This window comes from Balaenoptera borealis (genome assembly GCF_965194805.1).
Source record: "Balaenoptera borealis genome assembly, chromosome: 20".
Taxonomy (NCBI): Eukaryota; Metazoa; Chordata; class Mammalia; order Artiodactyla; family Balaenopteridae; genus Balaenoptera; species Balaenoptera borealis.
The window spans coordinates 22,882,995-22,902,908 of NC_138879.1; the positions used below are offsets into that span (position 1 = coordinate 22,882,995).

Here is a 19,914-nt window from a genome sequence, read left to right on the forward strand (position 1 = left end):
AAATTCTCTTGAAAAAAAAGCCTTTGTGGGATTTCCCTGGAGGTCCAGTGGTTAAGACTCCGCACTTCCAATGCAGGGGGAGCAGGTTCGATCCCTGTTGGGGAACTAAGATCACATATGCTGCGTAGTGCAGCCAAAGGAAAAAAAAAAAAAGAAAGCCTTAGTAACAAAGACTCTAAATCTAAACGCCATAAAATAAGTGAGTTATACATTTGACTACATAAATGTATTTTAAGAAAATTTGTGTGGCCAAAAATTACCATTAGCAAAGTTAAAAGACAAACTTTGACAAGGGATGGATTACAACTCATGTAATAGACAAAGGGCAATTTTCCCTACAGAAAGACCTCCTGGAAATCAACAAGAAAAAGACCAATAATTCAATAGATAAATGGGCAAAGGATAGGAACAGGCCATTCACAGAGAAAGAGAAACAAATAGTCCTCAAATATGTAAAAAGATGCTTATTCTCACTGGAAAGAGAAATGCAAATTTAAGCTACCTTAAGATAATACATTTTACTGTCAGATTGGCAGAAAACAAAATTTTGATGACACTCAGTTGGCAAGGCTGTGGAGAAATAGTCGTGCTCATTTGCATTGGTGGGAGAGCAAATTGGTATAAGCCCCACCCACAGCAATTCGGCAACATCTAACAAATACCTACTGTTTACCCTTCAACCCAGCAACTGTACTTCTGGGATTTATCCTCGATTTACCTGTAAAGGTGTAAAACATTATTTATTAGAGTGTTGTTTGTAATAGCAAAAGATAGGACACAATCCAAGTGTCCATCAACAGTGGACTGGTAAAATGAATTATGATACATACCTACAATGGGAAACCATGTAGCTATAAGGAAGGATACTTTCTGTGTACAATCTCCAAGATACACTGTTAAATCAAAAAGGCAAAAAATAACAAGATGTAGGACTCTGTGTCCTGCATACTATCTTTGTGTAAGAGAGACAGAAAACAATCAAATATATATTGATACCAGTTTGTGTTTGTATAAAGAAACTCTGGAAGAATAGAAAAAGAATTAATAAAAGTGCTGACTTTTGAGTTGATGAAGAACAGGGCATGGAAGCAACGGTGTGTGTGAGAATTATTGCTATATACTTTTTAATATTGCTTTGATTATTTTTAAACCATGTAAGTATACTACCTGGTTTAAAAAAACAAAAACGAAAACACTTTGAGGCTATTTGAAAGATAGAGAGCTGGAAAATATAATTACAACGTGAACAAAAAATAAAAACTCTTAAGGAGATTCAAGTAAGGCACAAAAGAAGGGGAAAAAGGACTATTTTAGAACTTAAAATATATTGTTGTACTACTAATTGAAGGAGAAGATAGTCACTCTTGAGATTCAAATGTGTGGCCTGGGAGATCAAGCAGAAAAACATCTCAAACCTCAGAGCAAAAGCACATAGAGATGGAAGTAAAGAGGGAAAAGATAAGAAACCAGGGGGATCCAGCCAGGAGAGCTAACATGCAAAGGAAGGAAAAAGTAAAAGAAACAATAATCATGTAACAAAAAGATTTTCCTAAGCTGAAAAAAGACCCAAGTCTACAGACTGACAGGGCTCTGAGAGCTCCAGATGGGTTGCTGAGAAAAAGAATCCTTATCACACACATCCTCTACAACACACTGGATTCGGAACCCCAGGGAAAAGCAGAAGCCACTAATGACGAGCAAAGTGCAGCAGGACAACAGATTAACAGGGAGAGAAAAAGGGAATCAAGAGCAACCTGACTGAAGGGGAAAAGAAAACCACAAGGTAAACCAATAAATCTAAAATAAACCATTAGTGGGACTTCCCTGATGGTCCAGTGGTTAAGACTCCGCACTCCCAATGCAGGGGGTCCGGGTTTGATCCCTGGTCAGGGAACTAGATCCTGCATGCCGCAACTAAAAGAGATCGCATGCTGCAACAACTAAAGACACCGCGTGGCAACAAAGATCCTCGTGTGCCGCAACTAAGACCTGGCGCAGCCAAATAAATAAATAAATAATAAAATAAAATAAAATAAAATAAACCATTAGTAATAAAATCAAGGACAGTGTAGGGCTTCCCTGGTGGCGCAGTGGTTGAGAATCTGCCTGCCAATGCAGGGGACACGGGTTCGAGCCCTGGTCTGAGAAGATCCCACATGCCGCGGAGCAACTGGGCCCGTGCGCCACAACTACTGAGCCTGCGCGTCTGGAGCCTGTGCCCCGCAACAAGAGGCCACGATAGTGAGAGGCCCGCGCACCGTGATGAAGAGTGACCCCCGCTTGCCACAACTAGAGAAAGCCCTAGCACAGAAACGAAGACCCAACACAGCCAAAAATAAATAAATAATTCCTATTTGAATTTCTCCCTCCTCCATTTAAAAAAAAAAAAAAATCTTGGTCCATCAGTTCTAATAATTCAGTTTCAAAAAAAAAAATCAAGGACAGTGTATCAATTGTTAAATGAAATGTGAACAGATTGAATTATCCTATTAAGAGACAGCTTGGGTTTAAAAAAAACAGTGATATGATATATACAAGAAATACACTTTAAAAAAAAATGATAATGGTTGAAAATAAAAGGATACTCAGAGACCAGCAAGTGCAAAAAATAAAATAAAATGAAATAAAAAGGAAGCATGGCCATACTAATAACAGAAAGGTGGAATTTCAGGTTTAAGCACTAAGCAGGATAAAAAGGGACATGGCATAATGATACAAAGGCACGATTTGTGATGACAGGACAGTCAAAATCTGTATGCTTCCAATAGCTTTATAGTTAAACAGAAAAAGCAAAAACTATTAAGAGTACAAGAAGAGGGCTTCCCTGGTGGCACAGTGGTTAGGAATCCGCCTGCCAATGCAGGGGACACGGGTTCGAGCCCTGGTCCGGGAAGATCCCACATGCTGCGGAGCAGCTAAGCCCGTGCGCCACAACTACTGAGCCTGCATTCTAGAGCCCGCGAGCCACAACTACTGAGCTCGCGAGCCTAGAGCCCATGCTCTGCAACAAGAGAAGCCATCGCAATGAGAAACCTGCGCACCGCAACGAAGAGTAGCCCCCGCTCACCGCAACTAGAGCAAAGCCCGCGCGCAGCAACGAAGACCCAACGCAGCCAAAAACAAATAAATTAAAAAAAAAAAAAGTACAAGAATAAATTTACAGAGAGAATTTGAGTGGGAGATTTAATAAACCTCTATCAGAATCAGAACAAAAGACAAAAAAAGAAGCATACAAAGGAAATGCATTTGAATAATATAATCAATAAACTTGATTTGATACATATGGACCCTTACATCCCTTAAACAGAAAATATATACAGTTTTTGTAGGTCTATGAAAAACTTTGAAACCTTAAAAAGGAATACTTTCCTGGTAAAATGTGAAAAGGACAAAATTAACTAGAGAACCAGTGGAAAACTTGAAAAGACTAATTACCATTGATGAGAAGAAGAAAAAAAAAAATCTGTCACTGCAAAAGCACCAGGTCCAGAAGGTTTTGCAGGAGGCTGAATTGTAGAAACCGTTAGGATTCACCTCTGACATCCCCTCCCTGGACAGGAGGATTGTAGATTTCCCTCTCGCCTGAGAGATCCCGGGAGGGGGGCTTCTCGGACGTGCCCCCCACAGCACCGTGCAGTGGCATTCGCCACAAAATACTGTAACTGTCATTTACTTGTCAATCTCTCCCCCTGGACAGTAAGCTACCTGAGGGCAGGGACCACCTCTGATTTTTCATTGTGTCTCAGTGCCTGGTAACATCACCTGCCATTTACTGAATCAAGGAACATGGAAGTGAAAAAGTACAGCATAATTGTCAGCACACTGGGATGCCTGCAAAACTCCCCAACATGTAAGCCTAGGAAAGCAGAATGGATGGAGAGAAACCCAAATCCTAAATCATTAGATTGAAGTTCCCCCTCCCTCCCCTTTATCCAAATATTTGCAATGGGGTTAAACTATTTTTATAGGGAAACAGTAATTTACAAGTTCAGACAAGGCGAGGAGTACTCCAGTGTAAAATGAGGAGCGAAGAGGGAGGGCAGGGTCTGGAGGCAGGGCCCTTCTGGGCTTCCTCTCTCGGGCCCAAGTGGGCCCAGCCTCCAGGACAGACACGGAGCCTAGACATGGAGTCCTGGCCCACTCACCTTCATGCTCACGGTGGACCTCCAGGCAGGGCAAGGAGAGGATGCAGGGCGGCACCATGGAGCCCAGAGCCTGGGCTGGACAAAGGGTCCTGCAGGCCTCACCTTGCCTAGGCAGTAGCTCTGGAAATCCCCTCAACACCACAATCCTTCCTCAATTTGGAAACAATCTCCGAATTTTAGCAAGCACCCCTTCCCGGGACCCAGCGCCGGGAGCCCCATTTCCCTCACCACCAACCAACATCAACTATCCCCTCGCTGCTCCACTTAGATCCAGCTCCAAATCTCCCCAACACTCTGCCGTGGAACCTTGACCATGTTCTGATCATCAGCTACCTCCGGTCATGGTCATGGGCTTTCCCATGCCCAGGACCTGGCATTGACTGGCCATCGGAGCTGGCATTCAGTACCGACTGCCCGACCCCTCCCACTGTTGGACCGACAGCTCCAGGAAGGGCAGAGAAAATAGATACAGAGTGAGGCCAGCTGCCGGGGCCCAGGAAGGAAGTGGGGAGGCAGGTGGGCTTGCCGCGGGGTTGTCTCAGGAGGCCTGGGGGCTGAAGGGAACCGAGTGAAATGAGGCCCAGGCTGTGAGAGCGGGGGAATCACCCAGTGACAACAGTCTGCAGGGTGGGAGGTTGCTCCTTTCCGCCTTGGGAGCAGTGGGCAGGGGGGGGCTCTCAGTGGGCAGGAATGTGGGGTGAGGATGGGAGGGAGCTCCCCAAGAACCTGCTCTTTCACAAACCAGGTCATAGGCTGGGCAGTGGGGCTCCCAGGTCAGCCTGGGGCTGCAGGTGAGCCACGGGGAAGGTAAGCTCAGGCCAGGTGTAAAGAAAGCAGCTGGGCCACCCCAGGGCAGCTGCCCTTGCTGGGTGGGGGTGGGCTGAGTTGTTGGAAGGAGGGCGTATGGACAAGGGGACTCATTAGGTCCTTCGCTTGGCCTCTGCTCCCCTGTTCTTACCAGCCCCCCGTTTTAGAAGGCCCCCTGGCTGGTCCCAAAGGGGGATCCAGGTGGGTCAGCCCAAGGCCAGTTCCCTTATCTCCATCACAGCTGCCTGGGTCTGCCCTTGGAGTCTGTCCCAGGGAGTGCGTGCCAGGGCTGGGATCCGGAGAGGAGAGCGGGGCACCTGGCAGCAGGGGTCACCGGGTGGGTTCTAGGGTACAGGGAAAGGCCAGGAGGGGAGTCGGGGAGAGCGTGGGAAAACCGCTGTGGCACGCCCCTCCTCCCCCCAGGGTCCCAACTCCTTGGGAGGCGAAAGGTCACTCACAGTTCCTGGCAGAGGAGGAGGGAGGAACGAGGGCCCTGGGGCTCCTTCCAGTCCAGAACACGCTCAGGTGCGGTGCCTCCTGGGCTGTTTGCATAAGCAGCTGCAGAGGCCGGGGGCTGTAACGCCTTCCTCCCTGGGGCCAATGCCCCGGCAGCTGGGGCGGGCTCCAGTCCAGGTGACCGGCCTGGGCCTTCCCACCTCTGAGTCATCTTGGGGCAGCGATGGTGACCACACCCTGAAATCCCAGAGTCAGGACGGCCCGACGCCCAGGGGTGACCCCGCAGCAGCCACCGGGGAGGAGTCTCAGAGGCCCCTTCCTCACCAGGCTTCCCTGGGCTCCCCGGGTGCCTCCCGGCGGGTGTGCGTGGCTGGCGGGGGTACCGTCCTCCAGCTCACCTCCCGCCTCCCTCTCGCCCGCCTCAGAAGGGTGTGCTTCTGCCCCCTCCTGGGACATCTCATTCTCAAGGGGAGTGTTTGGAATCCCTGCCTCCTCCGTGCCCCCATGCCCACGGCTGGGCACATACGGAGCACACAGAAAAGTGAACACTTGGGGATTCCCTGGCGGTCCAGTGGTTAGGACTCCGCGCTTCCACTGCCGGGGGCCCAGGGTTCAATCCCTGGTCAGGGAACTAAGATCCCGCAAGCCGCGCGGTGCCGCCAAATAGTACCCAAAAGTGAACACTTGTTTGCCTTGGGCTTGTACTGTCCTTGCTGAGAACAGGGTGGCCAAGCCTGAAAGCCACCTGGCTGAGACTGAGCCTGGTAGTCAGGGTGGGGTTTGGGGTCTGGAGGCCTGCAACTGATCTGGAAGCAGCCACCTCCTGGCCATGTGACCTTTGGCCAGTCACTAAAGCTCTTTGAACCTCTGTTTGTACTCGAGACAAACGTGGGGGGGTACCCATGCCTGCCTTCCGGGCTGCTGGGAGGATGAGTCTTTGAGAGCCCACAGGACCGTTAGCTCCTTTGGGACAGGGACTGTCCTGTCTTACCATGCTTTGTGTCCCAGTGGCCAGCACATGCTAGATGATCACTGTGTGCTTCCCTAGCCAAGTGAATGGTTAATGACGAGGCTATGAAATGCCCCACGTGGTGCAGGCTCTTCTCTTCTGGCAGGGACAGTCCCTGCCTCTGCCAATTGTCCTGTCCTCCTCACCACCATCTCCCCTTGTCCAATGGTCCATCAAGTGGACACTGTTCCTACCCCCCCAATGACCCCATGTCACCTCCATGCACACATCCTTGCTCCTTCTCAGAGGAAGCAGGTCCCTTCCCCTCTGCTCTGGGTCCCTCCCTCACTCCTTTCTCCTGGGATCTCATCTCTTCAACTACCTCCTCACCATCCTCAGCCTCCCCCTCTTCCTGCTCCTTCACTGAGATTCGGGGGAGTCTCCACCCTAGATCTGCACCCGCATCTGACCACACGGGTCTCCCTCCCTGCTAAGCTTCTGAGAGTTGTCTACATGCTATCTGTGTCCTCACCTTCAGTTCTCTGATCCTTTGCTCTCTGCCTTCAGCAACCCCTTGACCCCTTGACCAGCTTCTGATAAGGTGGCCGCTGACCTTCTGGTGGCCACTACCGATAAACGTTCGATGGCCTTTATCTAACTTCCTTTTTCTCTGGACACTTCCCCTCGGCTTCTGGGCCAGCACTCCTTGTTCCCTGACTGGTCTTTCCCCTTATGCTCCTCTCTCCTCCCTCTGTCAGTCACCCAAATGCGGTAGCCCCAAGGCTGTTCAGGTGCTCCTATCCCCACGTCCACATTCTCTCCACACCCATGGCTCCGCCATCACAGGCTGAAGGTCTCCTCCTGGACGGCAGCCCCAGCTATCCGACTGCCTACTGGACCAGGCAGGGCCAAAGTGGGCACCACGTCTTTCCTCCACCCCTTCCTCCCAGGTTATCCCAGCTGTGAACAGCACCACTGTCTGCCCCAGTGTGCAGACTGGGAGACTGGAGTTCCTCCTGATTTCCCACCCACCCCCTCGACCCATCAGCCACCAGGTCCCGCAGAGTCTACCTCCCAAAGCTCCCATTATCACTGCGTGCCTGGGAGACCATGAAGGTCCTCGTCATTCTCCAAGGCCCAGACACAGGGGTTTTTCCTCAATCCCCCTCCCTTCTCTGCTGAAAGCCTTCCAACAGCTGCAGGATAAAGTCCAAGTTCCTGGCGAGAGCCCGTGAGCCCCTGCTCGGCAAGACCATCCACCCCCGACCCCAAACCCCCATTCCTGAGCCCCAGCTGTAAGGCCCCAAAGGTGCCGCATCTTCCCGCACCTCCACCTCTGCCCATGCACCCCGAGTATAACTCCATCACAGGTGGCCTGTGCCAGGCACTGAAGCATCTGTCCCCTCCTCCCAATCTCCCGTCCCAGACAGTGAACCCCTCAGAGCTGCAGCTGTGCCTCAGTCACCTTTAGATCCAAAGGCTCACCTGGTGCTTGGCAGGTGTTCAGTCAATTCACATGTAGTGAATGGAGGGGAAAGGCAGGACCTGCTTCTCCTGCATCCTCCAAGGAGAAAACAGGCAGGCTCACCTTTCAGGAAACTGCTTCTCTAAATGCTACCTTGAACAACTGAGCGCAGGGTGGGATTTCCTTCCCAGGAGGGAACCACCTGCCCACCCCTGGAGTTTGTCAGGGATGGGGTGTCAAGGGAGGCCCACAGCTGACACTTGAATAAAGCACAGTCACAGGGAGTGTGGTATTATACCCATTACACAGGGGAGGAAACAGGACCAGAGATGCTAAGTGACTTGTTGAGGTCACACAGTGAATTAGGGCCAGAAGTGGGACTGGGCAGAGCCTCTCTGCCAAAACCCAGGTGTCTGGGAGACACCCCAGTTCCTCCCTGTACAAGCCCTACCCCCATCATCACCCGTGTCCACATACTCCTAATACACCACTGCAGCTGCCGCAGCTAGAGGAAGAAGGCGCAGTGACCCTGGCTCCTGGGGTGATTTCTCTTCTCAGGAGGTACCAGGATGCGGGGAGTGGGGTGGGGGGGGTGGTGTCTCCTCTCCCTCTTTCTCCCATCTTGGTCCTGGGCTCATGGGTGGAGCCCCTTGGGCAGACCTGCAGAGCCCCGTCCCTCTTCAACACATTCGGCAAGGCTCTGGGCCAGGCCCTATGCCAGGTGCTGGGGTTCAGACAGCAAGGCCAGTCCCCCACCTCAAGGATCGAGGAGTGCACCTCCAAGGGCCAGACAGACATTCCCACCATCACAAGGACAGAGAATGTGGAGAGGCCCCAGAGCGCGCCGCCGAGAGCCTGCTCAGGAAACGGAGGGGCGCCGGGGAAGGGCTGCTGGCATCCAGCCATGTATTCCAGAGAAGCTGTCTGGTGGGTTAGCAAAGGCGCCTGGCTGAAGGATTCGCCCCATTCCTGCTCCGCCCCCGCAACTCTCCCCGCTCCGGGTCTGGGTCCCGACCTCCTTCCCCACCCACCGCATGCTGTTCTCCGCTCTGGTCACCAGGGGGCGGCTTGGCCCTTGAAACCTTAGCAGAGGTGGCGTGCACCCGGAGGAAAAGATACCCAGTGGGACCTCAGCCAGTCTTGGCTGACCGCCTACTACGTGCCAAGCACTTCCACGCTTCACCTCGTTTAAGGCTCTCAACGCCTCGAATCCTTTGGTATTGCTCTGCATGTACACAAGAGGGCATCGTGGCCGGGGGAATGAAGCGGCTTGTCAAAAGAGATGGCAGGTGACCCAGCAGAGTCAAATTCGAGTCTCTGCCTCAAATCCTGAACACTGCACCATAACGAGACCGGGCGACCGGGCGGAGGGAAGACCCAGGAACTCACAGATGGGGATGGTGCCTCTTTCTTCCCAGACTCAGTCCCTGCACGTGGCAGGCATCAATATTTATTGTAATCATATTGGGTCCAAAGAAGGAAATCAGAGACTCACAAGTTTCAGGGGTCATCCATCCCCTACCCCCTTGATCTAAACGCTAACTGAGACCCTGAGAGAGGAAGTGGATTGCCCATAATTACACAGCTGTCAGATGTGGCACATGTCAGAGGGGGCCTGTGCCCCTCACCCCCCCACCTCTCCCTGAAAAGTCCCTAAACTTGAAGAAGTCCAGGCCGCCGAAGGATTCTGAGGATGTAAGAGTTTTAAAAAGGTGCTCTTATTTTAAATGATACTTAAATAAAAATTTAAAATTTCCCAAATTTACGTAACTGGATTCTGAGGCAAAAAGAACATCCTCGCGATAACTGGACTTCTTTCTGAAACAAAACCATCGAAATACAAACAAACAAACAAACAAAAAAAGGAACTAAAATGTTGGAACCAGTCAAAAAAGGAAGCAGACCCCTGACTTTCACATCCATTATCTCCTCCGACGCCCAAGCTCATGTGAGAAAGGCGAGGCAGGCAGAGCCGCCGGCGGCAGGTCCACAGTCCCCTATTTCATTCCGGATACGTTTCGGAATGGTTCGGATTTTAGAAGGATAACCGGCGCACACACCTGCCACAGGTGACATAACTCTCCCAGCAAGGCTTGGGCAGCAGCCTGTAATCGGGTTTATTTGCACTTCTGCAGCAAAACTTGAATGTTCACACTAAATGGGATAAATTAAGGCCGTCCACGGCCGCACATCGGTTCAAGTCAAATTTTGCCATCAGCTGAGTTACAAAAACCCTTTGGGCTCCAGGGAGCTTTGACATTTGGGAATTGCAGGTAAGAGATCGTGAGTGAGCCTGTACCCCTCTCGTTTCGTGGTTGAGGAAAGTTAGGCTCGGCGTGAGTGGTCCAAAGCCGGCGGACACTGCTGCTCCGTGGAGACCGACGCAAGACTGAGCGGGTCTCCTAGCGCCGCCGCCCGCGGCGGCCGTTAACTCCCGCCCGTCTGCCCGCTCCCGGCTCCCCGTGGCGTACCTGCTCCGGGTGCTGCTCCAGCGGCTGGCCGCGCACGTCCTGGATGGCCTCGTAGACGTTTTCGGAGTTGCTGCGCGCCAGGGGCCGCGGGCACACCCACGAGCCCGCCACGCTGCAGGCCTTGAAGCTGCCCCCGCTCCCGAGGAGACCGGCAGGGGGCGCGGCGGTGCGGGCCAGGTCGTCCAAAGACTGCGCGGGCCGCACAGGTGCCATGGGCCTCGTGTACAGGCAGGAGGGCAGGCAGGGCGCCAGGCTTCGGCGCTGGGTTGCTGCGCCGCGCCGAGCTAGGCCGCACATGGAGCCCGCGCGCCCCCGGGCCTCGGCGGGCGCGCCGTCGGGACCGGCGGGCGCCGACGCTCTCACGAAGCGGTAGTCATAGGCGACCGGTTCGGAGTCTGCGGGTCCCGGAAGGCGCGTGGGCGGCTGCGGGGCGGGGGCAGGGTGGCCGAGGGCCGGCAGCTCGCGCACGTACTGCGCCGGCAAGTAGAAGGGGCGGCCGCCGGGCTCGCTGCGCACGTGCCACCAGTGCTCCGTGCTGCGGCGCAGCAGTCGGTAGCGCTCGTTGGGCTGGATGGCAACGCGGCGCCCGTCCTTGCCCGTGTACTCGAAGGGATGCTCCACCAGCACGTACACGTCCCCCTCGACGTCCGCCGCCATCGCGGCCGCGGCGTGTCCCTGTGGGCAACGAGGAGGAGGGGCGCGGAGGTCAGGGCCGCCGAGCCGGGAAGCGCACCGCACTAGGGAGACGGAAAACTTGGGTTCGAGTCCCGAAGCTACAATCGTTTGTGTACGTTCAGACCTCAGTTTTCCTGTCTCTAAAACGGGGGAGTTGGATAAAATAATCTCTAAGGTTCTCATTCTTACACTCAGTGATGGAATTAAGACAGCCCTTTCATTCTGTTGCGTTGATTGTAAAATTCTATCCCTTGGTGGGGAGATTGTGGGTAATACTGGTCCAGCCTTTCAGCCAGGGAAGCTTTGGCTCAAAGAGATGGGGGTGATTGCCCGCGATAAAGTCGACACCACGTTTGCCTAAAAGTTGACTGGGCCTCAGTTTCCGCGTCTGTGAAGTGGGAAGAATAGCCCATTCCATTACCCCCGTCCCACCCCTCCCCGACGCTTCCAGCCCTCAGGGAATCGCGTCCTTGGCACCCCGCTCCCCAGGCGTGTGCGCCCCAGGCTCGCGGGGACAGGGTTGGGGCGCGGGCTCCAGGAGCGGCCCCCGCTTTGCTCTACTCTGGGAGTGTCCCTGCCCCGCTTAGTCCAAGGGCCTTGGCGTGAGGGGCCGCGACTGCCAAGGCCGGGGGAACCGGTTCTCTCGGTTGCTCTTTCCTTCCCCAGCGGCTTTGCCACAGACGTGAACCCGGAGCCCGGCCAGCCCAGACCGACCGGCACCGCCCCCTGCTCTCTGGCTCCCATCTCCACCTCCCGAGAGAGGCTCGGCCTTGCGGCCTGCCCCCCTGCCCTGTGATCTCTACCTTGCCCCATGAGAATGTCCCTAGGGAATGCACTTTGTGACAGTGACTACCCGTGCGGTGTACCCAGGGGCCCCCAAAGCTCTCCTGGAGTGATCACCACAACACGCCCCCCTCCACGCCAGCTCAGTCTGGCCCTTGGTATGTTGGGGGAGGGAGTCAGAGCCCAGTTGTAAGCCTGCCTGTGTGGCTGGTCCCTCCAAGCCTTTACATCGACCACACCTACTGACCCACAAAGGTGACCTGGGACCAGCAGCTGGGAGCTCGGCCTCTTGCTGAGTCTGAGGGATCCAAGGCACAAGGTCTGGTCTGGTCTAGCGCTCCTCCTCTTTCTGAAGCTTTCCAGGATGGGGAAGGGGTGTAAACTGAGTCACTAAGCACACTGGACCCTGGAGGCGGGGTCCTTGAGCTGACGGGAGCTAAGCCACCAAACCCTAGAGGGGGACACCCCTTCTCACCACCTTCCGCTGGACCCCCGCGCTCACTCACGTCGGCAGGGCTGACCTCACGGAGCCCATGGGCTGGCTGGGCGGAGCCGGCGGATGTATGCAGGTTAGGTCCCTGCCATCTCCTTGGGCGGGGCTTCAAAGAGCTAGGCTGGAGAGACCTCGGGGAGCAGGAGCTGGCAAGGAGAGCAAAGAAGGAGAGGGCTGCCTTCAGTTCCCAAAGCGGCTGTGTCTGGGAGGGGCGAGGAGGAGCCTGAAGAAGTCTGGCTGGGTCGGTGGGGACTTTGGGGGCGGGGCCCGGGGCAGGAGAAAGCCTGAGGGAGGGGCAGGGGCAGGGAGGGCTGCGACCGAAGGGGCGCTGGAGGGTCGCGAGCGGATCCAAGGGAGGGTAGGTCCCGACCCTGCCCCGCCCCACCCCTACGCGCGAGATTTCGTTGTCCGCGAGCCTCTGCGTCCCGCGGGCGCGCTGCTTAGGGACTGCTCGACCCAGGCTTGCAGTCTTGCCGGGGCGTTCCCAATCCGAGCAAGGCCATTTGCATCCTGAACTGTACGGATTGCAGGCACTACCCGCTCCGGTCCCATCTACGTCCTCCCCAGGCTCTTTCCGAACGCAACTCGTCCGGGCCTGGAAAAACTTGGAGCGGGGTTCCCACCGTAGGGACGCTCCCCGGAGCTCAGGGTCACTGGCTGGGTGGGGAGGGGACCCAACCCTCGGCTCCTTCCCCGACCCTGGGGGAGCGAAGAGAACGGAAGGGATGGGGGAGCGGGGAGGATCCCTGGAGCGCGAGGACGGACCCATCACCAGGAGGTGCACTGCGTCCACTGCCCGGGAGACAGACAAGAGCCACAGGGGCGCCAACGCCTGGGTCGAAGCTGGGGGCCTGGGCCTGCGCCCCTCCTGCCCCGGGACGGAGGGCAGCCCTTCGCCTCCCACCTCCTCCCGGGGGAGGGGAAGATCCGTCCCGCGCGGCCCTCCTTCCGAGCCCGCGCAGCTCAGGCTCCAGCGCAGTGCGAAGGGGCTGGCGCGCGATGCTCCCGGGTGAGGACCCGCCACCTGCGGTTCCCCTCCCCGCCCCAGATCAGCACCCCCGCCCAGTCCGGCCCTGCCCTGGCACCTCGGGGTGTCCGATCGCTGGCCTTGCCTCCACTTGTTCTGGCAGCCGCGCGGGGGCTCGGCGTCCGGCGCTCCCTCCTCCACCGCCCTGCTCCCACGCTGCCCTGTTTCCTGTTCAACAATATAGCGAGGGAGGCACCGGCGGAGAGCACCCGGCAGAACTTCCTCCCGGACTGGGGTTGCGGCTCCGAGAGACAATCCCCGGTGTCCTGGCTTCCTGTCCCCTCTGGGACGGGCCAGCGCCCGAGGAGCAGAGGCGCCACCCCTTCCCCTGCACCTCCCGGGATCCTGGGCCACACCTGGCGGTCTCCCGGAGGTGGAGGCAGCAGAACCAGGATGGTGGGATGAGAGGGGAGGAGGCCTTCTCACCAACTTCTGGCCAGATTTCCCTCCACTGCTCTACTCCAACCCTTTCCCCCACCGCCTTGCCTTGATCCTTGTGGGGGAGGAGGGCCTCCTCCAATCTGTCCCTAGGATAAGCTCAGAGCAGGCTCCTGGGGCTTGAACTCAAGATGCTCACCTTATCTCTGCATCTCAGTTTTCTTTCCTGTAAACTGGGCATAATAACACCTACTTCATAGGATTGTTGTGAAGATTAAATGAGATGCACTAAGCAAATGTATTGTTATGATCATATTCTAAGAACACACATTAGATTAGTTATTACCACTAATTTTATTATGAGGTGAGCTGTCCTCCTCTTTGGGGTTGAATTGAGGTCTCCAAACACTCCCCCCCCAATCCTTCTTTAGGCAGGAGGGGGAAGGGAGACACAAGTGTTCTCAGAAACACCTTGCTAAGGATGGAGGATTGAGTCCAAAGGTAGCACACAGGTCATGTGCTCCTGGCCCTCCTCTGGGCCTGCCTCCTCTAGCCCTCGCACCAGGTCCCTCAGGTTTCCTCGGAGCCCACCACTACCTGCCCTTGAGCGAAGCTGGGGCTCATGCAATGGGCGGAGAGTGAGTGGTCCCTCGAAGGCTGAGAGGCATCTTCAAGGACAGGAAACCGCAGACCTGAATCTTTCAGCCCCATTTTCCTGCAACCTGATTTCCCTGGGAATTAGTCTGTTTCCTTCTTCTGTCTTTACAAGGGGCAGTGGCGGGCTTCCCCCTGCAGGCGCCCCCCACCCCTGGGACTTCTGGCACTTCAGAGGAAAGTTGGCAGCCAAGTAAAGGCTATGTTGAGCCCTAAAACCATGAGCCCTGAATCGGGCCCTGCTCACGAACCTTTCCTTCCTGAGCCCCTTCTCTTGCCTTGGATAACCCTGTGGGAAATGGTTTCACGTGTTCCAGTGTCAGGAGTCCGTGCTTTGACATTTAAGGAACAGGAAAGAAGCCATCACGGTGGGATTTCAGGCATTAGCTTCATTAGTTATATGAGTGTATGTTAAGTAAACCTCCCCAAAGGCCCTGAAATCCTATCCCACGGTGGGGGAGGGGGGCTGACTCCGAGGAGAGGCAAGGGTGGGGGGGTAGACTGAAGAATTACTTCCCCTCTTCTCCATGCCCAGTCCTGGCACACAAGCCCCCTGCTTGCAAATGTTTACCAATAACCACTCTCCTCCTGCCCTCCGTTGCCTAGGGTTTGACTGACAAGAGAGCAGGGGCGGCTATCAGATGGTAACTGAGGGCCTGTGGTCTCCCCCAGTCAGCGGCAGCATTAAGATTCAGAAACCAGGGACTTCCCTGGCGGTCCAGTGGTTAAAACTCTGCGCTTCCACTGCAGGGGACCTGGGTTTGATCCCTGGTCTGGGGAACTAAGATCCTGCATGCCAGGTGGCACGGCCTAAATAAATAATTATATAACCGCATTACTTACTTAAAAAAAAAAAAAATTCAGAAACCAGACCACAGATTAGAAAGATCAGGTCTTTACTGCAAAATCATTCAAAAATCACACGCAGCAGTTCCTTCGGTACATTGCAAAGCACTTCTCAGGGCCAGGGCCCCTCACTAGAAAGTTTATTGCATAAAATGAAATTTTAAAAATAGTGTGGGCACTACCGAGGTTCACATCAGCTTCCCATTGGAGGTGAGGGGGTTAAAAGTCAACTCATCCGAAAGCATCAGCAGCTTTTTGGTATGGGGGAGGGGCAGCTCTAAGGCTACTGATCTCAGGGAGGGCGGGGAGTGGGGCGTGCCAGGCCCCGCCAGACCAAAGTGAGCTCCTCCAGGGCCTCACTCCTGCTGCCTCCTAGGGACCCTCTGGAATACAGAATATACTCACAGGCCTGAGGAAACAGGGCTGGGCTCACGCGGCGCTGCCCACCCCAGGCTCACTCAGGGATCTGGACCACTTACGGCTCTGATCAGGCTGTGTTTGTGGTGGAGCATTAATGCTGGCTATGGGGGGTGGGGATGGGGGTAAGGATCCACTTTCTTTGGTGCGCTGGGCACAGGTGTGCACCATCTTCCGTGATGGGGATAGGGAAGCTGTGTGACAGCCCCCTCCCCCATCCACCTACCACCTCCTCGATTCTATTGCACAATTTATCCAGCTCCACAGGGCCGGGCAGGTGACTCAGCAGCCAAATCAGCCCAAGGGAGAGGTGGGAGTAGGTTCGTATCTTGACAGTGAAGGCGGATCTCCACCTAAGGCCCCCAATCCAAGCTAAGTGCAGATAGGATGGCCAGAAGACCCCAGGGCTGAGGGGGGCCTGCTGGATCCAGGAGAGGTGGGGGGGGAGGCAACAGAGAAATCATGCCCAGATTTCACCCCCCAACCCCAAGGGTCTAAATATCACTTTGAAAACAATTCCAGGCTCCACCCCAAGACCCCTTCAAAAGGCAATTGTGCTCCAGTGAAATTTTCCAGTCTCTCGGCAGCGCCCCTCCTGGGCCAGTCCAGCAAAGCTTTGTGAACTCTCATGGCTTTGTAAACTGAGGCTGAGCATCCTTCCACGAGGGTGGCTTCTCCTGCGTGTCCCTGCACATCTCAGCAGCAGGGCTGACACTCTTCGTGGAAGGACGAGGGTCACTGTTCCACAGTGGGGACCCAGCCTACCTCTGTCCCGGTGGGGGTCAGTCAGGCAGGGATGCATTCCTGCGTCTGCAGCAGTCCCCCGCCCGGCTGGCTGCTTGTCAGTGGTAGGAGTGAGGAGGGCGGGGGGCTGAGGGGTGGGCTAGATGGCGACCCTTCCCTGGACCAAGGAAGGCTCAAAGTGCTGACAGTGCTGGTTCCGAGTCACTCCCCTCCTCCTGCGGGACCAAGATCCCAGGCTATGGGAGAGCCAGGGGCTCTGACATGGAGGAAGTGATGGGCTTTTCAGGTGAGGAGGGGGCGGGGAGCAGAGAGGAGAGGGAGAGGAAACACACGGTCCTCAGGACTGAGCCTGCCTGGCCGCCCGGGGGTTTGGCACGTTGTACAGGAGCTGTCGGCAGCGAGCGCTCGGTGACGGGGAAGGAAAGGCACCCGCCAGCTGTCAGGCTCTGTCCTAGGGGGCCTGTCCACCCAGCTGCCACCCGCCTACAGGCCTGGCCTGAGCAGTTCCTGCACATTTGCTCAGGGTGAGAGTGCCTGGATTTCTTGGGTGACTTGTGGAGGGTCAAGAATAAAAAAATATTTTCTGTTGAAATATGAAGGGAAAAAACCCACCTTAAAAAAACTAGGCCTTTTAATCAGGAATGTGGAATTGAAAATGCTTCCCAAGTCTTATTTCCACAGTGTTTGAACAGCCCTAATGGAGATGGTGTGTCAGTGAGGGGATCCGGGCCAATTAGTGCAAAGCCCCTCTCCTCCCGCATCCTCAGACAGGGGCATCTGCTGGTGTCCCGGCCTCCTGGAGCAGGTGGGTGGGGGGCAGGAGGTGTCATCAAGAGCTCCCAAGGCTCCCTCTCATAGGCTCATGCTCTGATCACATCCGAGAGTCTTCCTGACAAGGGAGACATCTGTGACACCTTGAAAGCGTGACCCAGGCTGATGGCCAACCCAGCTGGGATGGCTGAGCCCCGGGTCCCCGGTGGGGACAGGAAATGGGGTTAGGCGAGAGTGCTCTGTTCCTGGTACTTGCGCCGGCGGGCACAGCGGGGGCAGCCCTTCTTCATCACGGCCTGACAGCTCTGGTGGAAGACGGTCTTGCATTCGCCACACCTGGGAGAAAGCAGCAAGCACTGCTGGGACCGATGGGCCTCCCAGGGCTCGAGGCTGGTCAGTGTTCCTGACGGGGGCCTGCCACCCATGGCACATGGCACTGCCTCTCTGTTCCGGGACAAAAGGTTCTCGCCACAGTGCTTACCCCTAAGCCCCGCAACCCACGCTCATACTCTCTATTCTATTTCCCTTTTTATAAATACTGCTGAGACTCACAGAACGATTTCTTGCCTATGTTTCAAACACTCCGCAGTTTAAAGAACTCAGCCCCAGGTCTGTTCAGAGGTCAAATCCGGGTCCGGGGACACCTACTGAAAATGAATGAATGCTCCCACCAGTTCAGTTTTCCACTCCCACATGGGTTGGAATGGAGGTTTGGTGGATGAATTTTTCCATTTAGAGGCCTCTGATAATGAGCAATAACTGGGGACAAGAACAATTGTTACAGGGGCAGAGGCAGTGGCAGGTACCACCCACCAGGTGCCCGCTTTATGCCCGGCCTGTGCCAACACTCCAGGCCAGAAACTCATCCAGTTCCTCCTCCACCTGCTCATAAAGGACAAAACTGAGGTCCTCCCACCGCAACCCAAAGAGGCAGCAGCCACCTCTTCTCCAGAAACATGGATGGCTCGGTGGAGGCAGGGAGTCCTGTGAGGGCTCGTCTGGTCCCCCTCCCTGGGCACCGGGCCTGCCGCCCGGGGACTCCGGGGGGCCGGGTGGGAATGGGGGTGGGGCGGGGTGGCTGGCTGAGGGTCCGCATACCTGACTGTGGTGTCAAACTCAAAGGGGAAGATGATGTCATGGTGGTGGCAGATCTGGCAGATGAAGCCGCGCTGGGTGCACAGGTCGCAGTGGTAGACGTGCTGGGAGGCAAATTCGATCAGGGACTTGAGGAATCCTTCATACACCCCGTCCGCGATCTGTGGAGGGCAAGCCCGGGCCGCCGGGGCCTCTTAAGCAGCTGTGCCGAGCCTGAGGCCGTCTGCAAGACGTGGTCTGCTGCTGCTCCTGGCACCCTGCCTGAAGAACTCCTACCCCAAGAGGAGTTTCCTTCCACTTGGGCGAGAAAACCTCCCAGAATCAGACTGAGCATGTGCAGCCCTTGCGCACGGAGGAATCCACTGTACCCTCCCTTGAGGAAAGGAACGTCCCAAACCCTCACCCCTCCCTCTGTCCTCCCTGCCGGGGAGGAGTCCAGACGCAGGGAAGGGGCTGAGCCCTGTGATCCTGGGCTTTGCTGCAGTGCCTGCTTGTCCCAGGGGCGCTGGGGGCTCAGCCACTGCCCAGGAAGTGTGGACGGCGGGACACCCGTTCCGAGCTACCAAAAAGCTGAAGACGGCCGTCTGGCCTCAGTAGACTGCAGGCACTCTCCCCCACCCCATCATCTCCCTTTCTGATTTCTCCAGGAATAAGGTCCTTCTAGAGAGGTCTGGGGGGTGGCATTCTCACCTGCTGGAGGTCCGCGACACTGTACTTGTGAGGAGACTCCAAGAGATAATTCCTGTGGTTGAGTCTTCAAAGAAAACACAAGAGATTCCTTAGAAGGAACCCGGGCCAACCTGGGTTTGGTTTCATTCCCTCAGCGCTGCTGACCAGGCATAAACAGCTCCCACCTGGGCGGAGCAGTCAGCCGCCTGGGCTTGGGATCTGGGCTTCCAGGTGACAAGCTGTTGGGACCTTGGGCAAGTTACTTAACCTCTCTGAACCTCAGGTTTCCTCACCTGAAACAGAGAGCTGTTCTGAGGATGAAATAATTTATTTAAAGCATCTGGCACAGTGCCTCATACATAGTAAACAATGAATAATTATTAACCTCAGTTGATAACACTGCACTGTATAATTGAAATTTGCTAAGAGTAGAACTCAAATATTCTCTCTGTCTCTGTCTCTGTCTCTCTCTCTCAGACACACACACTCACACACACCATGTATATACATAAAAATATATAAAATATGTGAGGATGATGGATATGTTAATTAACCAGATGGGAGGAATCCTTTCACAATGTAATCATATGTCAAATCATCACAACATACACTTTAAATGTCTTACAATTTTGTCAGTTATACTCAATAAAGCTGCAAAAATTTTAATTTGAAGATATAAAAAAATAAACATCTGTTTAAAAAATAATAATGATGAGGATGATGAGGAAAGCTAACGCTTGGTACCGGGAACGAGACTAAGAGCTTTATATATATTAACTCACTTAATTCTCACAAGACTCCTGTGAGGTTGACAGTATTATAACCCCCATTTTGCAAGAGGAAATGGAGGCCCAGAGAGGTTAAATAACTTGCCTGTGGTCACACAGCTAGTAAGCGGCGGAGCTGGAGTGTGAACGAACGCAGGAGTCTGGCTCCAGAGCCTGCATCCTTTCCACCCAGTGAATGCCTGTAGGTGTTAGCTGTTGTCATTATTGCCACCATTACATGCCAGGGACAGGGCTGGGGACAGAAATGCACAGGACGTGGCCTCTGCCTTCCTGTAGCCCCT

General features: G+C 54.8%; 2 protein-coding genes across 20 annotated transcripts in view; both read right to left on the minus strand.

The window, feature by feature from the left end:
• The window catches only part of ARHGAP27 (Rho GTPase activating protein 27), a 32,729-nt gene extending 19,269 nt beyond the window's left edge, over positions 1-13,460 (minus strand). For 3 of the 12 annotated variants that reach the window (XR_014238403.1, XM_082371811.1, XM_082371813.1), the window contains exons 1-2: positions 12,258-12,395; positions 10,294-11,356 (exon numbers count right to left, since the gene is read on the minus strand). Coding sequence is in view for 11 of the 12 variants with exons in the window: in XM_082371811.1 (XP_082227937.1) it covers positions 10,294-11,151 (858 nt within the window). In the remaining variant the exon portion in view is untranslated. Of the gene's footprint in view, positions 1-10,293; positions 11,357-11,998; positions 12,186-12,226; positions 12,396-13,009; positions 13,291-13,329 lie in introns of those variants that run through there. The other 9 variants (XM_082371821.1, XM_082371820.1, XM_082371815.1 and 6 more) reach the window with 9 other exon arrangements.
• A 1,722-nt stretch (positions 13,461-15,182) lies between these two features.
• Positions 15,183-19,914, minus strand: part of PLEKHM1 (pleckstrin homology and RUN domain containing M1) — a 51,143-nt gene continuing 46,411 nt past the window's right edge. For 3 of the 8 annotated variants that reach the window (XM_082371808.1, XM_082371803.1, XM_082371804.1), the window contains 3 exons: positions 18,867-18,930; positions 18,180-18,337; positions 17,539-17,840 (listed from right to left, as the gene is read on the minus strand). In XM_082371808.1, coding sequence (XP_082227934.1) covers positions 17,726-17,840; positions 18,180-18,337; positions 18,867-18,930 — 337 coding nt within the window. In that variant the 3' untranslated portion in view covers positions 17,539-17,725. Of the gene's footprint in view, positions 17,418-17,538; positions 17,841-18,179; positions 18,338-18,866; positions 18,931-19,914 lie in introns of those variants that run through there. The other 5 variants (XM_082371805.1, XM_082371807.1, XM_082371810.1 and 2 more) reach the window with 4 other exon arrangements.